The sequence below is a fragment of the Oreochromis niloticus genome, linkage group LG4 (assembly GCF_001858045.2).
Source record: "Oreochromis niloticus isolate F11D_XX linkage group LG4, O_niloticus_UMD_NMBU, whole genome shotgun sequence".
Lineage (NCBI taxonomy): Eukaryota > Metazoa > Chordata > Actinopteri > Cichliformes > Cichlidae > Oreochromis > Oreochromis niloticus.
The window spans coordinates 17,511,285-17,531,179 of record NC_031969.2 but is presented as its reverse complement, the minus strand read 5'-3'; the positions used below and the strand labels follow the sequence as shown (position 1 = coordinate 17,531,179).

The 19,895-nt window shown below is 39.9% G+C and overlaps 1 protein-coding gene across 1 annotated transcript; it reads left to right on the top strand.

Moving 5' to 3' along the window:
- The first annotated feature begins 787 nt into the window (after positions 1-787).
- Positions 788-18,198, top strand: cacng1b (calcium channel, voltage-dependent, gamma subunit 1b). Its single transcript, XM_003452866.4, has 4 exons — positions 788-1,624; positions 11,388-11,462; positions 13,439-13,576; positions 14,005-18,198. Exons 1-4 carry the CDS (start codon positions 1,384-1,386, stop codon positions 14,235-14,237), a joined length of 687 nt encoding a protein of 228 aa, XP_003452914.1. The 5' UTR covers positions 788-1,383; the 3' UTR covers positions 14,238-18,198.
- Positions 18,199-19,895: the final 1,697 nt, after the last annotated feature.

Below are 19,895 nucleotides of genomic sequence, written 5' to 3'. Positions count from 1 at the left end.
GTTACTGATGGCTACAAAACACTCTGATCCTCACATATTAAATTCATTTCTAAGAAGATGAGATATCAGACTGGTGTGCCAGCATTATATCCTTCATCCGCTCAAGCAACTTTCCCCTGACTTTTTTTTTTTTTTTTTTTGCTCTTGGTTTAATGTTTTGCCTTTTAGTGGTTTAATAACGCAGAGCTGTGTGAGTGTTTCAGGACAGAAAATGGGCCAGAGTCCTGTCTAATGTGGGTCACAGTGGTTTATTAAAAGCATGTCCATTTACTCAAGCCTTTCATAGGAAAATGGTTGATTGTGCCTTTGAAGTGCATCAGGCTTTACCAGATTTTTTATCCCATCTTCAAACAGTGTAATATTTTGTTTTTTGGTTACACCTCTGAAAGCATTTTGTATAAAATCAGATTTGAGGTATGATGAAAACACTTCTGTGTGCAGCTTTGCAAAGACACCTGTAGGATTTCAGTCCTTACACACACACCTACACACACCTACACACACACACACACACACACACACACCGGTGTATAAAACTCTATAAATCTTAAATAACACTCTTCTGTCAGTCGAATAAACCTCAAATTTTAGAGGCTTCTTTTGTGTCTTTCTGTATCTGGATCAGCTGCTGGCATCAGGTGGGACTCTTGGGTCAAACCTTGACTTCTGATTGGCTGAATAAGTAGATCAGCTTATTCAGAAGACAACTAATAGAGGACATCTTTGCCTCTGGAGTCCCCTGGCGCAGAGACCCTGAGACAATTGAGCTGGAAATGGATTGGACTGAATAAGAATATGACAGAGAGATGGGAGAGTGAATGTTCTGGATAAATGATGGATTGATCTGTGTTTGGCATATCAGTGAAATATTGAAAAGCACTGTCACCATTTGCTGGAGATTTTTTACTGTATCATCTTTGATGTTGCAGTAAACTGCAAAAGTAGAGATGATCAACAGACTTTAGCAAAACTTAAACTGAAAGCATCTGATCTTAACCCACCTGGTGGGTAGTGTTTAGTGTACAGGTGTCAGCTCTACCAGGTACATCATCTACTTATATTTGAATGGTCTCAGCTCACTAAAGGCAACAAGGGAGGGAGAGGAAGAGAGGAGCGAGGTAGAAACTAGGGCACTGTTATCTGGCCCCTTTTTACCAACCACCAGGCAGAAAGCAGAGAATGAGAAAGAAAGAGCCTTGGAGAGAAGGAGAGAGGAGAGGACACCAGCAGTGAAGTGAAGCTTTAGTCAGGACGTGGGAACCTCCAGAGTCAACATCTGACACCAAGGACCTGAAGAAAAACAGCACAAAGACAACCTTGACTGACTCGCACACTCGCAGGGACGTGCAAACCTGCGTCATTGGCTCAGAAAAGACCAGAAACATGTTCGAGGAGCAGGCGACCAAGGTCAAAATCACATCCGTGGTGATCGTCGTCGGCATGTCAGCAATGCTGGCGGCGGTGGTGACTGACCACTGGGCTGTGCTCAGCCCCCGGGTGGAGAAGCTCAACGCCACCTGCGAGGCGGCCCACTTTGGCCTCTGGAGGCTCTGCAAGAAGAGCATCTTCATCGTGGAAGAGGACCCTCAGGGCAAAGGCTGCGGGCCAATCAGCTTACCTGGAGGTAAGTTGAGGTCAAGGTGATCTTCATGTCTTATTTGTATTTAATTTATTCTGATTTGTGGATTTGTTGTGTGGTAGCTGATGGAAAGCTTTCCTGGCTTGAGTTTCCAGGAGTTATAGTGAGAAGATGAAAACTTGAAATGTGGATTGGAATTGGTGAGTAATAATTAGAGCTTTATAAATTCATGTAATTGAATAGATAAAATACCAGGAAAAAAATTTGCTCCTCCTAAAACTATTTTTTAGGAGAAACTGGAAACAAACCTTTTCTTATCCGCTAAAAATCTTTTTCAGTGCTAAAAACGAAATCAAAATAGCAGAGCAGTGTGAGGCTCAAGTGTCAGTGTGAGCGTGCAGCAGTGCTGGTCAGCTTTTTTTTTCCGTCTGTGCAGCTGTCCCTTTCTCTATTTTCTCCTTTCACACGCATACAATGCCACATGCCAGCACATATGTTGGCACGTGCTGGCATGTGTGCATGCATTCACACAAACACGCACACACGGACATGTGCTTGGACTGAATGTTTAACAGCTCTATGACCAGCTTCAGTGAACCATTATTATCTTCCTCAGAGGAAGTCACTGAACAGACTGCCAATTAAGCACATTCCAACGGCTGAAGTCAAGTGCGCAATGGAAGTGTGAATGGAGTTTTTATTTTATTTTTTTTTGCGTATTTCACAGTTAACATGACTTTGTTGAATTTGTTCCGTTCGGGCTCTTCAACTTCCAGAGTACAAAGAGAAATAAAACTCCATTTACCTCACAGCCTTTTCCTCTAATTTCCCTGCTGTTTCTCAGAAAACAGCATAGTCTTACATCATTTGTCAAAATACTGTCTGACTCTTTCTATATTAAAATGAAAGTTCAGATGCTTTTTAACTGATACCTCTTTTGTGCTGTCTGACTCATAGTGTCAAAACAGATTTGCAACTGGCTTTGATCAAAATAGACATAAAACTGTCTAGAGAGCCATTTTTAAGGATTTTTTTCTGATGCCGCTGATAAACAGCATTTTGAAGGATGCTTAAATTCACTCAGCTGTGGAAAGAAGTCCGTTAATTGCAAGCTATTAAAAAAAGAAGAAGGCAAAAGTACAAGAGAGCCAAAGATGGTGCAAAATCTGTCAAAAAGTCAGGTAATTTTCAAAGTCATTGTAGAAGTCCTTTTGGATACTTGCGTAACATTTCATACTGTAACTCTGAAAATAAGTCAAAAACACAAGTCTAGCTTTCATTTAAGACTCTTTTTCCACCAAAAAAAGTCTTTAATTAGAAACTCTCTCTGAACAGAGCCAGCCCTGGGGGTAAAGAGTGTCTCTCCCTGGCCTCTGGCTGTGTGTGCGTGCCTTGCAGCTTAACTGAAAGATTTCGCTCTGACTCTGTCATTGACTTTGCCTCCGGCTTCAGCACCTCAGGATCAGCGCAGGCCTTAATGAAGTGTGGCTTCCCGCTCCAGCTCATGAGTTAGAGCACACCTGGGAGACTCAGGAGGAATGAAGAGGACTTGGGGGGAAGAAAACAGACGATTGCTTGGGCGTGCAAAGGCAGGAATGCCTATGTGGAGAGAGCGAGACTGGGTGCTCTTTTAGAGAGTCTGAAGATGGAGGAGAGAGATGGGACTTTCTGTCAGGAAAGATGATGCTGCACCTTATTTTACTTCATGTATCTCATGCGAATTGAGGTGGAGGCAAAAGGCAGGCGGAAAAGAGGTGTGACAGCTACCTGTCATAAAAATCTGAACACCTTGCAAAAATAGTGACAGATACATTTTTGTTTATTAAGACCAGTGCTGGGGATTTGTTTTCCTCGTGGACAAGTCAGTCACCTGTGGAATGCATGAAGGGCAGCATGCAGTATGACAAATGATCCAGTCACAACCATCACAGCCTGACAGAAGCACTAAAACAGTGTCAGAATATTTGTGCAAAATCTCAAGTGCTTCTCTGGTGCCGGATGCTCCCCTGAAATTCACAGGACTCAGCAGAGAGAAACCACCTAGCAGACTATACTTGCCAGTGGCTTGCCTTTCTGTGCAGCACCAAGAGCTCAGCTTAGCCTTAAGTTTGTTTCCATCTGCGGCGAGAAAGAAAAAAAATATACCAGCTGTTTTGTCAGACACCCCTTGGCTACATGCCCACAACCACCATGATGCTTTCACATCTGGGTAATGAGAGAAAATGAGTCGTTCTCTCATATCAGCTGAAAAGATCTAGAGATTTTGGTGTGTGGTTGCTCTAGCATTTTACTCCCACGCCAGGCTGAATAGTTTTGGTTACACAAGCCCATCTCTTCTCATTTGTGACCCTGCTGCTCTCTGTAGGCATGGCGGTGCTTCTCTAGTTCTAGCTTCCTTTTATGCCCTGTAATCCAAAGACGACGCCGGGCAAGACGCTGATTGGTCAGCCTATTTTGTGCTTTGTGTCACTGAACATCCTTACCAGGCTGACTGACCCGCTTCAGTGCCCAGGAAAAGGTGTCAAAACGCATCCTCTGAGATGCTTTTCTCCACTTCCATCCACCAGGTCAGTCTGCCAGGTCTGTGCAGTTTGACATGAGGCGAGAGAGGACTGCGGAAGAAACAGCCGTTCTCTGCCTTCAGAGGTCTTCTTGTTTCTTGATGGAGTGCTACGAGGCTGAGCGGTGAGGGTTTAGGTAGAGTGCACATTGTATGTGCCTAAAATACTCGAGTGTCTTTTTTTTACATAAGGGGTCTTTTGTTTGAATTTAAAAAGCCAGGCAACAAAACAGTGCAACTAGGTCTGCATTGAAAAGTAAATTTGACTGTTCTAATTGATTGCAGACAACAGCTAAAATCCAATTAGTGTGGCTGGCCATGCAGTTCTAATTAATTACTTTGATAGTTTAGGATTTATTAGTCCAGGCAACAAATATGACACCAAAATATGTGGAGTATGTACAAGCATGCCAGGTTCTGAAGGCAAGCAAAAGCAGGGGCTGACGGGCTAACACCCGTGTTACTTTATCTGCTTCTAAATTTAATGTGTCAAGAATAAAAAGAAGGAAAAAAACAGGTTGCTCATGAGTGCACTATAACAGATTACATCCTTGATGAAGAGTATACCCAAGCAAGCAGCAGTGATTGGACTTAATAACACAGATTTGCATTTTCCCAAACAGAGGGGGAGTCAGTCGTCATGAGGAGCGTACACAAACCCCTTTTTTCATATAGACACAATTACACAGGTTCTGCGAAGGGTTGCGTAACAGCGGCAGCAAAGCAGTGAACCCAAATGACTTTTGAAATTAGCTTCCCACAAATGACGCATGACAGCTTGAGTGCTGTAAAAACCAAACAAACCCTTTATGGATCGCATCATGCAGCTCGGCTGGGAAATCAAGAGCGCAAATGGTGCTTTTGTGCACACGTATGTGTTCTTTCACATATGTGCTCAGAGAAGCGAGGGAGAAGAGTTCATTATCAATGATGTTTTACTGCTTCCAAGAGGTCAACCATCAAGGTGTTTTTTTGGAGCTCCAAAAGACACCTTCAAGTATAAAAGCTTCCCTCTGACACAGTGCCTTTCCGATGCCCTCGATTCATAGACATCAGTAGCACCAACATCACCTTGAGCCACCCTTTTCTCTTTCTTTCCAACCATGCTCTGAGCGCAGAGCCCAAAACTGCGGAGGTGTGTCGCTGGAATTTGATATTCAGAAAACAACTCACAGCTTCAAAATTTCAGATGAATCATTCCACGATATGTAAATTAGAGAAATATAAAAAGAAATTACAGAGCTCAGGGCTGGTGTTGCTTGCAGGATGAGCTGAGGACGGAGAAACGTTGCTGTTTTAAATTTCATAATAAAGGTCAGGACACACCAGGGGCGTAATTTCCAAGGGGGTTATGACCCCTCCAATAATCAGACCCAACCAATATAACCCCCCCAATAAAATATAAATTATCTTGCATAAATAGGCTGTTGATTTTCTTTACTCGTTTCAGGTATTACCAGCAAAATAGTTGCATGTTTAACCATCTGGGAATTTACCCAGATTTATTTATTTATTTAAACAGAGATCTTGACACCCCCCCCCCCCAATGTTCAGCACAAAGTTACACCGATGGGATACACACAGGAGACATGAGGGTAGTGAGGACTCTTCTGTCCTGTTTTGTCCCAGATACCGGTGCTCTGGTGGAATAGCCATTCAAATACCACCATGATACATCCCATTCACATTGACCCAGAACTACTCGGTCACTCTGTTTAGCTAGAAAACCAGAACAGTTCCCTAATCACCTAATGTTTTGTTTTCTTTGACAATTCTGCAGCAAATTCTGTACAATCCTCTAGGTTATTATGTTTAAAAACATAGAAGTAATTCTGTTTAACCGTAGCGCAAAAACCACAGGAATACTTAACTGGAGGAAGACTGAAAGGAAGAGCTAAGGTGGAAGAAAGAAACAGGCGTAGTGACAGGTAGAGCGGGGAGGATGAAGAGTAAGGAATGGGTAAATTGGAAGCTGAACATCAAAGATAGAAGGTGGCAGCAGCAGAGTTTAATGGAAAGAGGTGAAACTAAAATGACAGGCGATACCTCGTCCTAATCACTCTCCCCTGGAACTAAATCTCCCCATTACCCTGACTGCAAGGTCGATGATACGCACCCAGATGTTCTCTTCTTCTGTGAATGCTCACTGTTTAGATTAACCATCGTGCCTGATTTGTTTTTTGCGTTTGTTTTTTTTTAACTATTTGTGGGCAGCGTGCTTTTGCTAAAATTCAAAATGTTAATGTTTGTGCTGGATTGCAATCAGGGTAACCGTAACTTGGCAACAGAAGTTACAATTTTTTTGGCACGCACAAAGCAGCAGTGCGGTTAAATTGTTTTGATGAATCACGTATGCATATCTCCATGATGCCGGCGGCTTTTGACACCTCAGATTGAAAATGTGTTGAGCTGCCCGCCCTGTCTTCTGTCTGTTTTAAGCAATGAGGAAAAGAGGCATTTATTCTCTGGACTTTTCATTTTCTAACACTTTGAGTTTTTCTAGTTATTTGGTGTGATCTTTTTTTTTCTTCCAATGAATCAGCAAATCACATAATGTAAAAATGACTGTGTGGAGACTGGCATGCTACTTTTGCAACAAAAAAAATCTGAGGCTCTGATTTAACTTTGAAGCTACAAACAAGTTCTGTTAAAGCTTTTACAATATATAAAATGCAGTTGAAAGATCATAATGTGAAATATCTGTTAGGTACTAGGTATTCAAGTCATAATGATGGCTTAGTTTGTTAACATCAACCTGTATTTTTCCAGATTTATTGCACATACATCTGTGTATAATTTTTAAAATACATAAATCCCACTTATAGTTGTGTGTTACAGTGTGTTTCATAAACTTTCACTCCCCAAGGGTTACTGGACTGAAAATATTTAGATTAAATTTTAATTGAAAGTGTCGTAACATTGAGCGTAGCTACAGCTCCATGCTGCAACATTAACAATGAGGCTCTATTATTTCCATGTTTTCCACAGAGGTCATCAGCTTGTTAGAATGGAGACTGAGCACTATTAAATCCTGCCCACACTGGAGGGAAAAACAATGCATTGCTCTTTAATGACTTTGTATTGTCACCATTTGTGTTCCATCTAGACTGTTAGGCTATTTCTCCAAGCTGTCTTGCTCATGTAAAAGCAGCATCGTGACTATATATTTTACAGTCTATAGGGTTTGCAGAATCTGGCCCAAAGCAGAGAAAGTATCCATTGTTCTCAAGTCTATTATGTTGAAATGGAGTGGCTGTGTCATCATGACCATTTCACAATAAACAAAATATCAGTTTAATGCATTAGATGAATGTAGACAGCTAAGTGTGATCAAGCATCTCCTAAGCATCGCTTTTGAACCAGGTTCAACCTGACTCGCTGTGTTTGTATGAATGCATGTTTTAGATCTCTAATCAACACTTAATTATTGGAAGTATCTGTCTGAATTCAAGTCTGTAACAGCCTGAAAACACAACACAGGCTATAAAAATGTCAGCGAATGTCCGGTGCTTAGGGGGCAGTAGTTGTTTGTTTTTTGTTTTTTTGATGAGCAGCTAGTGACAGCTAATAGAAGAAAAAAGACTGAAATCAAAGACTTACTTAAAAGTGCAGCAAATTTCAGGAGATAGATCACTGTTACCCACATAAACCGGACACACAGATGGGGAAAGCTTCAGAGGATTAGCAACAATAATTTTTTATTACTTTCAACATCGAAACTCTCAATCAGGATAAAACAATTAAAGAATGGTTTTGTCTTTTGGAGCTTCTTTGTGTAATTCTAAGGGTCTTTTATTTGTCTTATCTTTGTGTGGAAGGCAGATAACGGTCTTCAAAGAGACAGGAGAAAATCTCACAGCCACACACAAACACATATTAAGTCAGATTAGATTAGCCTCAGAGGTAAAGACGCTTAATGAAAGAAGAATGATAAAAATAATTTATTGTGTATTATATAATATATTATTTTAATAATATCTGTATAATGTCTGTGCTGCACTTTGACCTCGGCCCCACCTCCAGCCTCACACACACACCCATGCACACGCTCACACGTACGAGCACAGTCCCCTTGATATGCTTTTACATGTGCAAATAGCATTCAGGCTAGCCAAGACCTGCAGCAGCCTGTTGCTAGGTTACCTCTTTAGTGATTCTTTCTCATCCTGAGTAACAAACAGCGCCACTGTTGCCTGGTACACACACGTAGTACATGCACACACACACAGACATATAGGCAGACACCGGCACACAAACATTGTCCATCTCTGTGTAGACAGAGAAAGCACCTGTCTGCTTTATGGGTTTAATCTCAGCGAGAGGGAACGAAGGGACACTCGCTTGGCCTTTAAGGTCCACTCCACCTTCAGAGGCAACAAATAGATAGATAAATGTGTGGGAAATGACTGCACCCAGGAATCATTTTTCTACAGCTATGAGGTTATTTTGAAGATTGTGGTCAAAGGAGCAGAGTTTGGGCAAGCAAAGTGCAGAGATGCATCATTCCCTTGTAGAAATCGGTGTGAACTCATTTCAGAGGAATACAGCCAACAGGGGAGACAGTGAAGGATTTCAGTATAAACTTTATTCTAAGATGACGGCAAGCCAAGTTTAAGTGTTGTGAGTATTAAGGACGCCACAGAACCGTGCAGCAGAGAATATCTGACGCCGACCTTTTTGTAGTGTCACCATCAAACGACATGAATGGACGTTTCTTATTTATACATCTACGTTTCTGTTTGTTCGTTTTTGAATTGTTTTGATATGTCCTTAATCAACCACTTAGCATTAATTTGCAGAACGCTAGCATTTTACAGTCTAAATTAGCTTACCTGTAAAAGAAAGAAGCAAACTTGAGACTACTTTCTTTTTATTTAATTTCAGACATAAATTCACCAGCCACCTTATAAGGCATGCCTAGCTGGTACTAGGTTGGACCTCATTTTGACTTCATTGCTGCCTTAATTCTTCATGTCTTAGATTAAACAAGGTCCTGGACACATTCCTCAGAGATTTTGTCGATATTGACATTATTGCATCACACAGTTGTTGCAGATTTGTCTGCACCACATCCATGATCCAAATCTCCTGTTCTACCACATCCCAAAGATGCACAATTGGACTGAAATCTGGTGACTGTGGAGTCATTGTCATGTTCAGGAAACCAGTTTGAGATGATCTGAGTTTTGTGCCATGATTCAATATCCTCCTGGAAACAGCCATTAAAAGGTGGGTACACAGTGGTTATAAATGGGTGGACATGGTCAGCAAGAATACTCAGGTGGGCTGTGGCGTTTAAATAATGCTCAGTTGGTACTAAGGGACCGAAGGTGTGCCAAGAAATTAATCAGAATCAGAATTCTTTATTAATCCGGAAGGAAATTATCTGGTCACAGCTGCTCCAAGACAGTAAGAACAGTAACTGACAAGTTAAAGTACCAGCTCTTACTTTCTTTCTCTTTTAATTAAAATATCCCCCACATCACTACACCACCAGCAGCAGTTTGAAACTTTGAACTAAGGCAGGAAGGCTCCACGCTTTCATGGTGTTTATGTCAGATTCTGACTTGACCATTTGAATTTCGGGGGAGAAACCGAGACTCATCGGACCAGACAAAGTTTTTCCAATCTTCTATTCTCCAGTTTTGATGAGCCCATATAAATTGTCTACTGTAGTCTATTTGCTTCATGGCTCAATGTGTTGTGTGGTCAGAGTGCTCTTCTGCATACCTTGTTTGTAACAAGTTTCTTTGACCTCTGGCATCAATGAGACATTTTCACCCAGGGCACTGGATATATTCTCTTTTTTGCAAATCATAGAAATGGTTGTGTGAGAAAATGCCAGTAGACCAGCCCATCTGTCTCTTTGATTACCTTTTTTCCTATTCAGTTTGAGCTTTCATATGTTTTCTAACAGCATTTTATTTGCAATATATATCAAATTCTCCACTCACCCTGTGGGCGATCTTAATCCTTCAAACTCGGGTCCTTTACCAGAGGCATGAGAGTTTAAAGGTCCTGCACAGCATCTTTGCGGTTCCTAGGACTGTGCTCTTCTGGACAGAGATCTTGGATGTCGTTTATGGGATCTGATGGAACAACTCACCCAATTTGGGAGTCCCTGCCCCACATGCTCTAATTACCAAGGGGACCACTGTTGCCTGTTCCACATCTTCTCCAGCTCCTCTCTCGGCTCTTGGTACTTCTCAGACTTCTCATCTTCCTTTTTTCTCATGTTGCTATGACTCGTTAAAGCTACATCTGTCACTATGACCTTCTTCCTCTTCTTGTCCACTACTGCTATGCCCACTTGGTTAGCCATCATCATCTTGATCATCTGTATCTGGATCCATCTGCATCTAGAAGTCCCACAGGATCTTCATTCTCAACCTCCCTAGTGGGCTGCCACTTTACATATAGCCACATTAGAGAAATTTCCAGAAACAAGGTAATTAGGAAGAGTTAAGGAAGAGTTTAGATGTTCATTGTCACAACAATATTATAAAAAGAAACATTTGTTTATGCAAATCTACAAGATTTCCAGATGATAAAACCAACAAGTTTTTGCAGTACTGTGTGCTCACAATAGTCTTATGCACCATTTAATGTAGTGTATCAGTCATAACTGTAAAATGTCAGTCAGTAATGTTACCTTGCTACCAGATCTACGTAGGTGGAAGCTGTTCAGCTTTGTCAGTGTGATCAATCGGCGGCTCTGGTGTGGACTGGAGCCGTTAGAGCATCCCACAGACTGTACTGTGAAAATTGCCATCCTTCACAGTAAAGGGACATAAAGATTTTAGTCCAGAGTACTGCTCGTTAGAAGTAATAAATCAAGAATATTGTATATGAACACAATGCACAGATTGTATATTAACCATAATTAACTTTCAAAAAAGTTACAAGTGACAGTATAGTATGATTATCAGGTGTTTCAGGTGTGTGAAATTAGTTCTAGATACACAAGGCATGAGTTTCATAAAGTCTGTTGATAGAATAATAGCTGATAAATAAGGTAGTTTAAAGCACAGCATGGACAAAAACAGGTTTAGGTTAGTAGAAATGCAACAAACCACAATCCCTGTTGAGTTTGTCATAGCTTTGTATGTGTGTGTGTGTGTGTAATTAATTCATATGGTTTTCTAACAGACTACAAGGATTCAGTCTGCACTATTGTCTCACCCTCCTGTTTCATCTCCCTCTTTCCTCCTCTCTCACCTCTTTTCCCCATCCTTTCTTACTCTGCAGCAAAAAACTGCTCCTACTTCAAACACTTTACATCGGGGGAGGAAGCTGAAGTTTTTGAAGTCAAGACCCAGAAAGGTGGGTGTTTCCTCAAAGCCACACAGGCTACATGTCTTACAACAGCTCCCAACTCTGAAAAAAAAAGTATAACAGGCAGAAAGCTGTGGTTTGCCTTTTGATTTTCTATATAATAAGATAAAGCTTTAACATAAATACAGTGCACACCATTTCTCACAGAAATCAGATGAGAAATGAATCTTCTACAGCCTCAGATTTGATCTTTTTATCCCTTTTGTGTTTTCAAAGTAAATGTGATTCAGTGAAAAAGCTACTTTCTTCTTATGGTGACAAGCTGATGCTTTTAACTTCAGGTAGAGAGAAAGACACACTGCACACAGACATAAAGATATATGTTTAGAGAACACTGTTTTAGATGTTAATGATAATGTTGGTATAGGTACAGTCCACAGGTACAGTATATGTATATATATGCACTTCACAGTATACACTATATATTCTTAATTTTTAAATTCAGGTGCTTTCAGTCCAATCTCCATAGGTGTATGAAATCAAGCATCTAGCCATGAATTCAGCCTTTGCAAACATCTATAAAAAATGGGTCACTCTAAAAAGCACATTGAATTTCTCTCTTCCTAGATTTTCCATCACTTACTGTGTGCTGTGTTATATGGAAGTGTTTAGCCACAAATAGGCAAACCAGGGTTGCCATGGTGTGTATAAGTCACCGTTACTCTGCTGACTCAAAGACTGCAGAATCACCAACCTCCTGCAGCATTAACATTGGCAAAACTGTCTGCCAGGAGCTTCGTGGCATAGGTTTGAATGGCTGAGCAGCTCCTGTAGGTGTAATCTGTAGCTTGCCAAGTACTTTTGTCCATATAGTGTAAAGACCAGGGCAGGACATTTACAGTACCCTGTAAACACTAATGAAATTTGCTAATATCAAGAATATTTTTAAAAATAGATGAATGGGAAATGGGAAAAACAAGAATTCATAGTTTTATCTTGTAGTAGAATAATACAAGATAAATATACTTTCATATGATAATAATATGTGCAGAAATACATGAAAAAATATATGTAAAATATTTGTGGCTATAGTTATTGCTTTATGTTTGGATTTTTATTGTGTATTGAGCAGTGTTTGCCTTCTACAGATTCATGCTTTATTATGGTACCTTTATGACTCCATGTAAAGGCATTTATAATATGTTTCATACAAGTATGGCTGGAAACATCACTTACAACACTGAGACCAAAAAAAACCCAGATGCAATAAACAATATATATGATTTTTTTTAAAGTCTAAAAATAAATTATAACAGAAAACTTTACGCAGAATAAAATACAAGAAAAAACATCAAATTCAGACTGTCTGAAAACACCTGCTCAGCAGTGAGGCACAAACACGTAACTATGTCTGAAATGTACAAACACTGGGATGCATTCGCATACCTTCATACACACAGACAGACAAAAAGTCCTGAAAAACAACCTGCACTGGAAAGACGGAGTGTAAGGTTGTTTTACACTGGGTGTTATTCCCCAGCCGGGGTGCTGAAATGGAATAGGACACTCCGAGGATCATTTGAGTCACAGCTGGAGTGTTACAGAGAAGAAAAGAATAGATTATCTTTATCTGGAAAATAGACAAAAAGGAAGAGGGCGGGAAGAGAGCGACAAGTTCTAATCATCTTGTTATAAGCCTTCAGCATCTTATCTGTCATGCAAGCAGCATTATTGCCAGTTTGGATAAATGGCTGTTGTTTTTAAAGTGGGGCTAATTTAAAGGCTAATTATCTGTGACATAACTCGGCTGAGCGCAGTACTGAAACAATTATTATGTAAACGATACTGTAATCCTCCCCTTCTGTTCCTACCCACTGTCTCGGTTTTTAATCACCTCCACTTCTTTTTCTTCCCCTGCTCTCAAAGACGACCGTGTTTACTGTATTTTCCCCTCTCTTCTTTTCCCCTTTTTGTTCATCTACTTCTTACTAATTTCTATTCATTTTTTTCTTCTCTTTCTGCAGAGTACAATATCTCAGCAGCAGCCATTGCCATCTTCAGTCTGTTCTTCATGATCCTGGGCACCCTGTGTGTAATCTTCTCCTTTGGTAAAGGGCGGGACTATCTGCTCCGGCCTGCTGGGATGTTTTTTGCCTTTGCAGGTTAGCTATTGCAGATGATTTTGCCTTGTATTTACAGCTCAATATGAGCTGTGTCAATGTCATCGTGTTGCACACCCTCTTCACTGGTGATAAATGTTACTTATGCAACTAATTTAGCAGAGTTAATAAAATTGTTTTGTGTGTGTGTGAGAGACAGAGAGACAGAGACAGAGAGGTGTCAAATGCCGATAGAGTTGATGTTTCTCTGAGGTGACAATTTCAAATATCTAAGTGTTAAATTACCTATGATTGGTGTGAGCTCCGATCTGTTCCAAACTTAAAATAAAACTGACAATCTTCTAGTATAAACGAGAAACTGTGACAGCGTTTGACTGAACCGTCTTGACAGCACAAATGGCATGAATGCAAATGAAGCATCTGCTTTTTCTGAAGCCGATTATAACCAGCTCTCTCTTTCTGGCACGCAGGCCTTTGCATCATCATCTCTGTCGAAGTAATGCGCCAGTCTGTGAAGCGCATGATCGCCAGTGATGAGACCATCTGGATTGAATACTACTACTCCTGGTCCTTTACCTGCGCCTGTGCCTCCTTTACGCTGCTCATCCTCAGCGGCGTCGCCCTGCTCCTCATCTCCATGCCTCACATGCCGCGTAACCCCTGGGAGACATGCATGGACGCTGAGCCTGACACCTTAGATTAGCCACAGGTGATGTAACAGCTATATCTTTAAAAAAGAAAACACACACGCACACACAACTGTAGCTATAACCAACTTTGCTCTGAAAGGAGATGTTTTCTCTTTCTGTTATTATTGCAATCAATTTTCCAAAACATTAAAAGATTTTCTGCCTGATTTCTCATGACCATATCCATTGGTTTCATTCAGTGTTTAAAAAATATTAAAATTAGCCAGAAAAGAATTTAGCATACAATGACAGTCATGTTGTCAACACATGGTAGAACGATTGGGAACTGTTTAAAAGTAAGTAAGTTATATCTGAGATGTGAGACTGATTTGCCAAGACTCATCTTTACTCTGTAATTCTAAAAGCTCCCATTACTGTTTTCTTAAAATTCATATTTTTAAGTAACTATGACTTATGTTACGGTACCAGATCAGCCATGAAAGAAGAAAATGTCATTCTGACATTAAACAAATCAATGATTGGCAAAAGCTGTGTGACATCTGAAGAGTGGATTCCTTCAAACAGTCCCAGGCGATCACCTTTATCGTGGTTTTTTTCGTCATTTTTGTCTGTATGTTAACCAGTAAATCATTCCTGAAATGTTACTCCATTAAAGGAAATTAAGTCTGAAGTTCTTCTGCTTAGCATATATTTGGCTAGTGCCGACATGTCAGCATCTTTCACACAAACTACAGGCAGCCATGGCAGTGTCTTACTGACCAAAGCAATTGTAAGGAGGATTTTGGTGCAACACTGTATAGTTCTGTGTGACCAATTTACCCCAGTGACAGCCAGAAACCTCGAGCAACAATTCACCAATCAGTCAGGCACCAGTGGTTGGTAGGCAGTCACCAGCTGGTCTCAAGGCCTGTGTGACTGGGTCTTCAGGGGTCACCTTCAAGAGCCCATATAATGCCAGGTTTTAATGAGGCGTAAATATAATAGATCAGCAGTTTGATTTTTTAATACTGGATATTGGATCCAACAAGTGGATGGCTGTAACTGAGGAATGAATCAGTCTAAAGTATTATGGTATGCTTTGTACAAATGTGGAAGAAGTAACACACTAAAAAAAACGTCTGGAATGCTCTTTATGTCCTGAGTAGACAGATTCTTTTTCATTTGTACATCACATTTGGTTGTTTTTGACACATTAGCCTGTAAAGAAGTCCAAACTGCTGGGCAGTTACATATACATTCACAATGTATCTGGTCATCAGTCATTTATCTGACACCAGAACTGTCCAGCTGCAGTAAATCTAGTCCTTATTAAAGTAAGATCATTTTCAAATGCATTTTTATACTGAAATTCAACAAATAAATCAGAAAAGGAAAGACTGACTTTTTTTCTTTTAAGAAAGACTGAACTAAATCTGTACCCCACCACAACAGATAGGAAGAGTGAGCCTACACGCTTTAATGAGTTGTAATGGTCGGCAGCCTTTTCATTCCTCCAACTTTCTACAATCGATCTATGCCATTGATCATCGTGAGAGAGACACCGCATCCCTGATACTCCCTTGTTGACATAAGTCATTGATTTTTGAGTCACTGTTCAAGATCCCTGGTGATTTAGGTCTAGCAGCTCTGATCCATACTGTTGTCAATATCTGCTGAACCTCTGGCCTGTGCTTTGTATGTTAGAAATGTTCTGTTGTTAGTCAAGACCCAGAAAAAAGTAGTTAAAACACTGCAAACATCAATTTTAAGAACATCGCTGATCATTTACATATAAGAGCAATATCTTACTCGATATATAAAGAATTTGGGCGCTGGTCCCAATACTTAGTTTCAAGTATGTAAGCTAAACAGTTATCCTAGAATGAAATGCTGGACTGATCTTCTAAACTTGAAAACTAGTGACACACTATAAGAACAATGTGGTTTCTTTTCTTCATTTGTCTGCATGAGTGATGGGCAAGGTGCCTGTACAGCCACATTATGGGAACCAGCAGATGGAGAACACAGCAAGATCAAAATTATACAGTGTTCAATGAATACTGTATAATTTATTGAATGAACTGGGGGATCTGGTCTGCAACCAGTCACACTCACTTACTTTGGTGCATCAAGACAGTGATAAAATGGCAATAAGATGAAGTCAATCTGTTATCAGTTTGCAGTTGAATAGGTTCAAGTTGGCAGTTACATCTGTTTGTGATAATATGGCAATCACAAATGTGTTACCGTATGCTGCAAACCTGTTGTTTACGTGCACAGAAATTCATATTAACTACTTACATTCAGAATTCATCCAGAACCTTGTAGATATGAAAGAGAACTTCACAAATTCCTCCACATATAGTGACATAGTTGCTGCTGGACAGCAATCCACCAGCAACATAACATACGCACTCGGCAACCTCACGTTTATATAAGAATATAACCAGAATAAAACCAGTTGGCAACCAGCTGAGTCGTGTCCCCTGTTGACTGAAATGCTTTGGCAATCTGTCTGTGTTTATGAATTAGAAGGCAATTATTTGCACTCAGTCCAAGTTAGACCGTAGTTACTTGGAGACCAGTTTCCTCCCACCAGGTAACCCGTGCAATCATCCTGAAAGTGGTAACTGAAAGTAGTCACCAAGAGGTTTAGGGTGTTGCACGTTCAACCTCTGAGCAACCAGCTGGTCATCACAGCCACTTGCAATCTTGGTCTCCAAATAAAACCCAAAAAAAAGGAGATAAAAATCTGTGCAATCACCAGGCAACCACTGATTTTAACCAGTCATTTACGAATATACTAGAGGTTGCCATACTATTTTTACTCTAGTGTGACTAAGCCATAACAGCAGCTCCAGCCTCACTGAGCCTATCAATCCACTGCTTATTTATTAATTATTTAGAGGATTGTCACTTACAACTTATCAGTTGTGAACATTTAAAAATTTACAGTAATTTAATAATAATAATAATAATAATTTAACAATAGTCCTAGTGCTGTTGTTTTTTGAAAGTATTGTCATTGAATGTAAAATAGTAATTCAAATCATGAAGAATTTTATATCCTAGCTGTCAAAAGAAAACCGTGATCGGAAAGATGCGGCTTTTTATTCAGTTTCACAGATGAAATGAATCAGAGATGATCTCTGCAACAACAAAAACTCCAATGTCTGATTTTACCTGACGGCAGTCGTTTTGTTACAAAATGTTAACAACAACAAAAAAGACAGTCTACATCTTATATGTTATTTCTCAGTGAGTCACTCGGCCCCGGAGTTATTCAGCTGGTGCAGGTACAGCAAAATTAAAGATCCCTGAATGATGCTGCTTCACTCAAGAACACAAGAAGACATTATTACTTTTATCTCTGAGGTCTTTCTGAGAAAGAACAATCCAATTTCACTTACACCAGTACGATATTCACGTTGGTATTTAGGAATATTAAATAAAACTTGCATGTATCTTCATTTTATTAACTACTAATGAGGATGTGAAATGATCTTGTGAGTGCATCTGGGCATCACATTTTTACAATAATTAACAGTCGAAGAATGAATCAAAATATGTATAATAATAATAACATGTATAATAAAGCATTTATACCAGGTCTGTGAACAAGGCTGACTCAGTGCTAACATAGTAATTATATAAACAAGGTGATTTTTACTTTTGATTTGTAAAATTGCTCTTATATGTCAGTGATTAGCTTTTTTAAAGAATAAGATTACATTCTTCAAAAAGTTGAGTAAAGCTTTTTAACTCTTTGTTTTTGTGCAAGTGAATGTTGCATTTTTACATTTTTGGGGGGCATATTCTTCCACATTGACCGTCAAATATCTACTAATTTATTACTCATGCTTAATCATGTCAGTTCCTCTGTACTTACATTACTGTTGAAATCATATTAACACTAATAAAACAGGGCCTTTCCCTCCTATTATGTTTTGATATGTTTAGCTTTAGAGTGACAAAGTGGATTGTTTATTTATTTCAAAATAAAAGTGGGATTTTAAGTCCTTTCTTGACCAAACATTTGATTTTCTTTCCATGTTTTTTTTTTTTTTTCACTTTGCCTTTCCAGTTACAGTGTCTTCAGCACCACAGAGTCTTTACCTTACAGTATAAAGCAACTCGAGACATTTATTATCGTGGTATAATCATAATAAAACTGAATTAATAGTGAAGCAGCACGGTGGCACGGTGGTTAGCACTGTTGCCGCAGAGCAAGAAGGTCCTGAGTTCAATTCTACCATCAGGCCGGGGTCTTTCTGTGTGGAGTTTGCATGTTCTCCCCGTGTTTGCGTGGGTTCCCTCCGGGTACTCCGGCTTCCTCCCACCGTCCAAAGACATGCAGCTTGAGGGGATAGGTTAATTGGATAATCCAAATTGTCACTAGGTGTGAATGTGTGAGTGAATGTGAGTCCCTGTGTGTTGGCCCTGCGACAGACTGGCGACCTGTCCAGGGTGTACCCCGCCTCTCGCCCTATGACAGCTGGGATAGGCTCCAGCGCCCCCGCGACCCTGGAAAGGATAAGCGGAAGCGAATGGATGGATGGATGGATAATAGTGAACCACGTTCAGGGAAGCTTTAAACCAGAAAATGTGCTTGAATTGAGAGACAAACCTACTGGAAATTCTTCAAAAGCCTAACATTCAGCAAGTTAAGGTTTTTCAGGGGTGGATGTAATGGATGAAAATCTTTAAATCATTCATGACATACTTAACGAGAGCAACATGGGCAAAGCATATACTAAGAGCACCTATGTGCTTTCTACATCCTACATTTGTTTGATTTTAGATTTTCCCTCATAGTTAATTAAGCAACTGCAATGATGCCTTTAGGAATAAATTCCACTTTATCATTGCATTTCACTTATAGTTAGACTTTCAATTGGTTAGAAAAAAAAAGTTAATACAATGTTTGTTGAACTGCTTTTATTTTGTAGAGAAGCAGAACTGTCCAGTGAAAGACTAGAGATTTTAGTAACTGAGAATTAAATGCAAATTTAAGCCTTAAATTAAAATGTTGCATTCTGTTAGATGAGATTTCCGCACTATAAGGTGAAACATTCAAATCCTATTCAATGTATAATCATTGCATTAATAAATATAAGGAACGTCTGAGCAAGGAATTTCGGATATGAGTACCTTATTTTCAGTAACTACTCCATGCATGCTAGAGAAAATGTGGATTGAAATATGCTCACCAGTCACTTCATTAGTTACACCTGTCCAACTTCATGTTAAGGCAAATATTCAATCAGCCAATCACATGGCAGCAAGTCAATGCATTTAGACATCCTAGCATCAGAGTAGGAAAGACAGGGATTTAAGAGACTTTGAACATGGTAAGGTTGTTGATGCCAGAGAGGCTGGTGTGAGCATTTCAGACATGTTGATCTACTGGGATTTTCCCACACAGCCATCTGTGGGGTTCAGAGAGAATGGTTTGAAAAAGAGAAAAATATCCAGCCTTGCTGCTGCCAGAGATCAGAGGAGTATGTGGTCAGACTGATAGCTGATAGGAAGGCAACAGTTATTATAATAACCGAGGTATGAAGACGAGTATCTTGTCTTCCTTTTAGTTGCTGTACCTGTGCCACTCCTGTCTGCTAAGAACAGAAAACAAAGGCAATAATTGCAACATGCTCACCAAAATTGAACAATAGGAAATTAGCAATAGTTGCTTGATCCGATGAGTCATATTTTCTTCTGTGTGTACAATCGTG

Bases quoted from the DNA above. Each gene is read 5' to 3' on its own strand.
- cacng1b (XM_003452866.4), top strand. From the start codon at position 1,384: ATGTTCGAGGAGCAGGCGACCAAGGTCAAAATCACATCCGTGGTGATC. The intron at 1,625-11,387 runs GTAAGTTGAGGT...CTTACTCTGCAG, and splicing joins GCCAATCAGCTTACCTGGAG to CAAAAAACTGCTCCTACTTC. The intron at 13,577-14,004 runs GTTAGCTATTGC...TCTGGCACGCAG, and splicing joins GATGTTTTTTGCCTTTGCAG to GCCTTTGCATCATCATCTCT.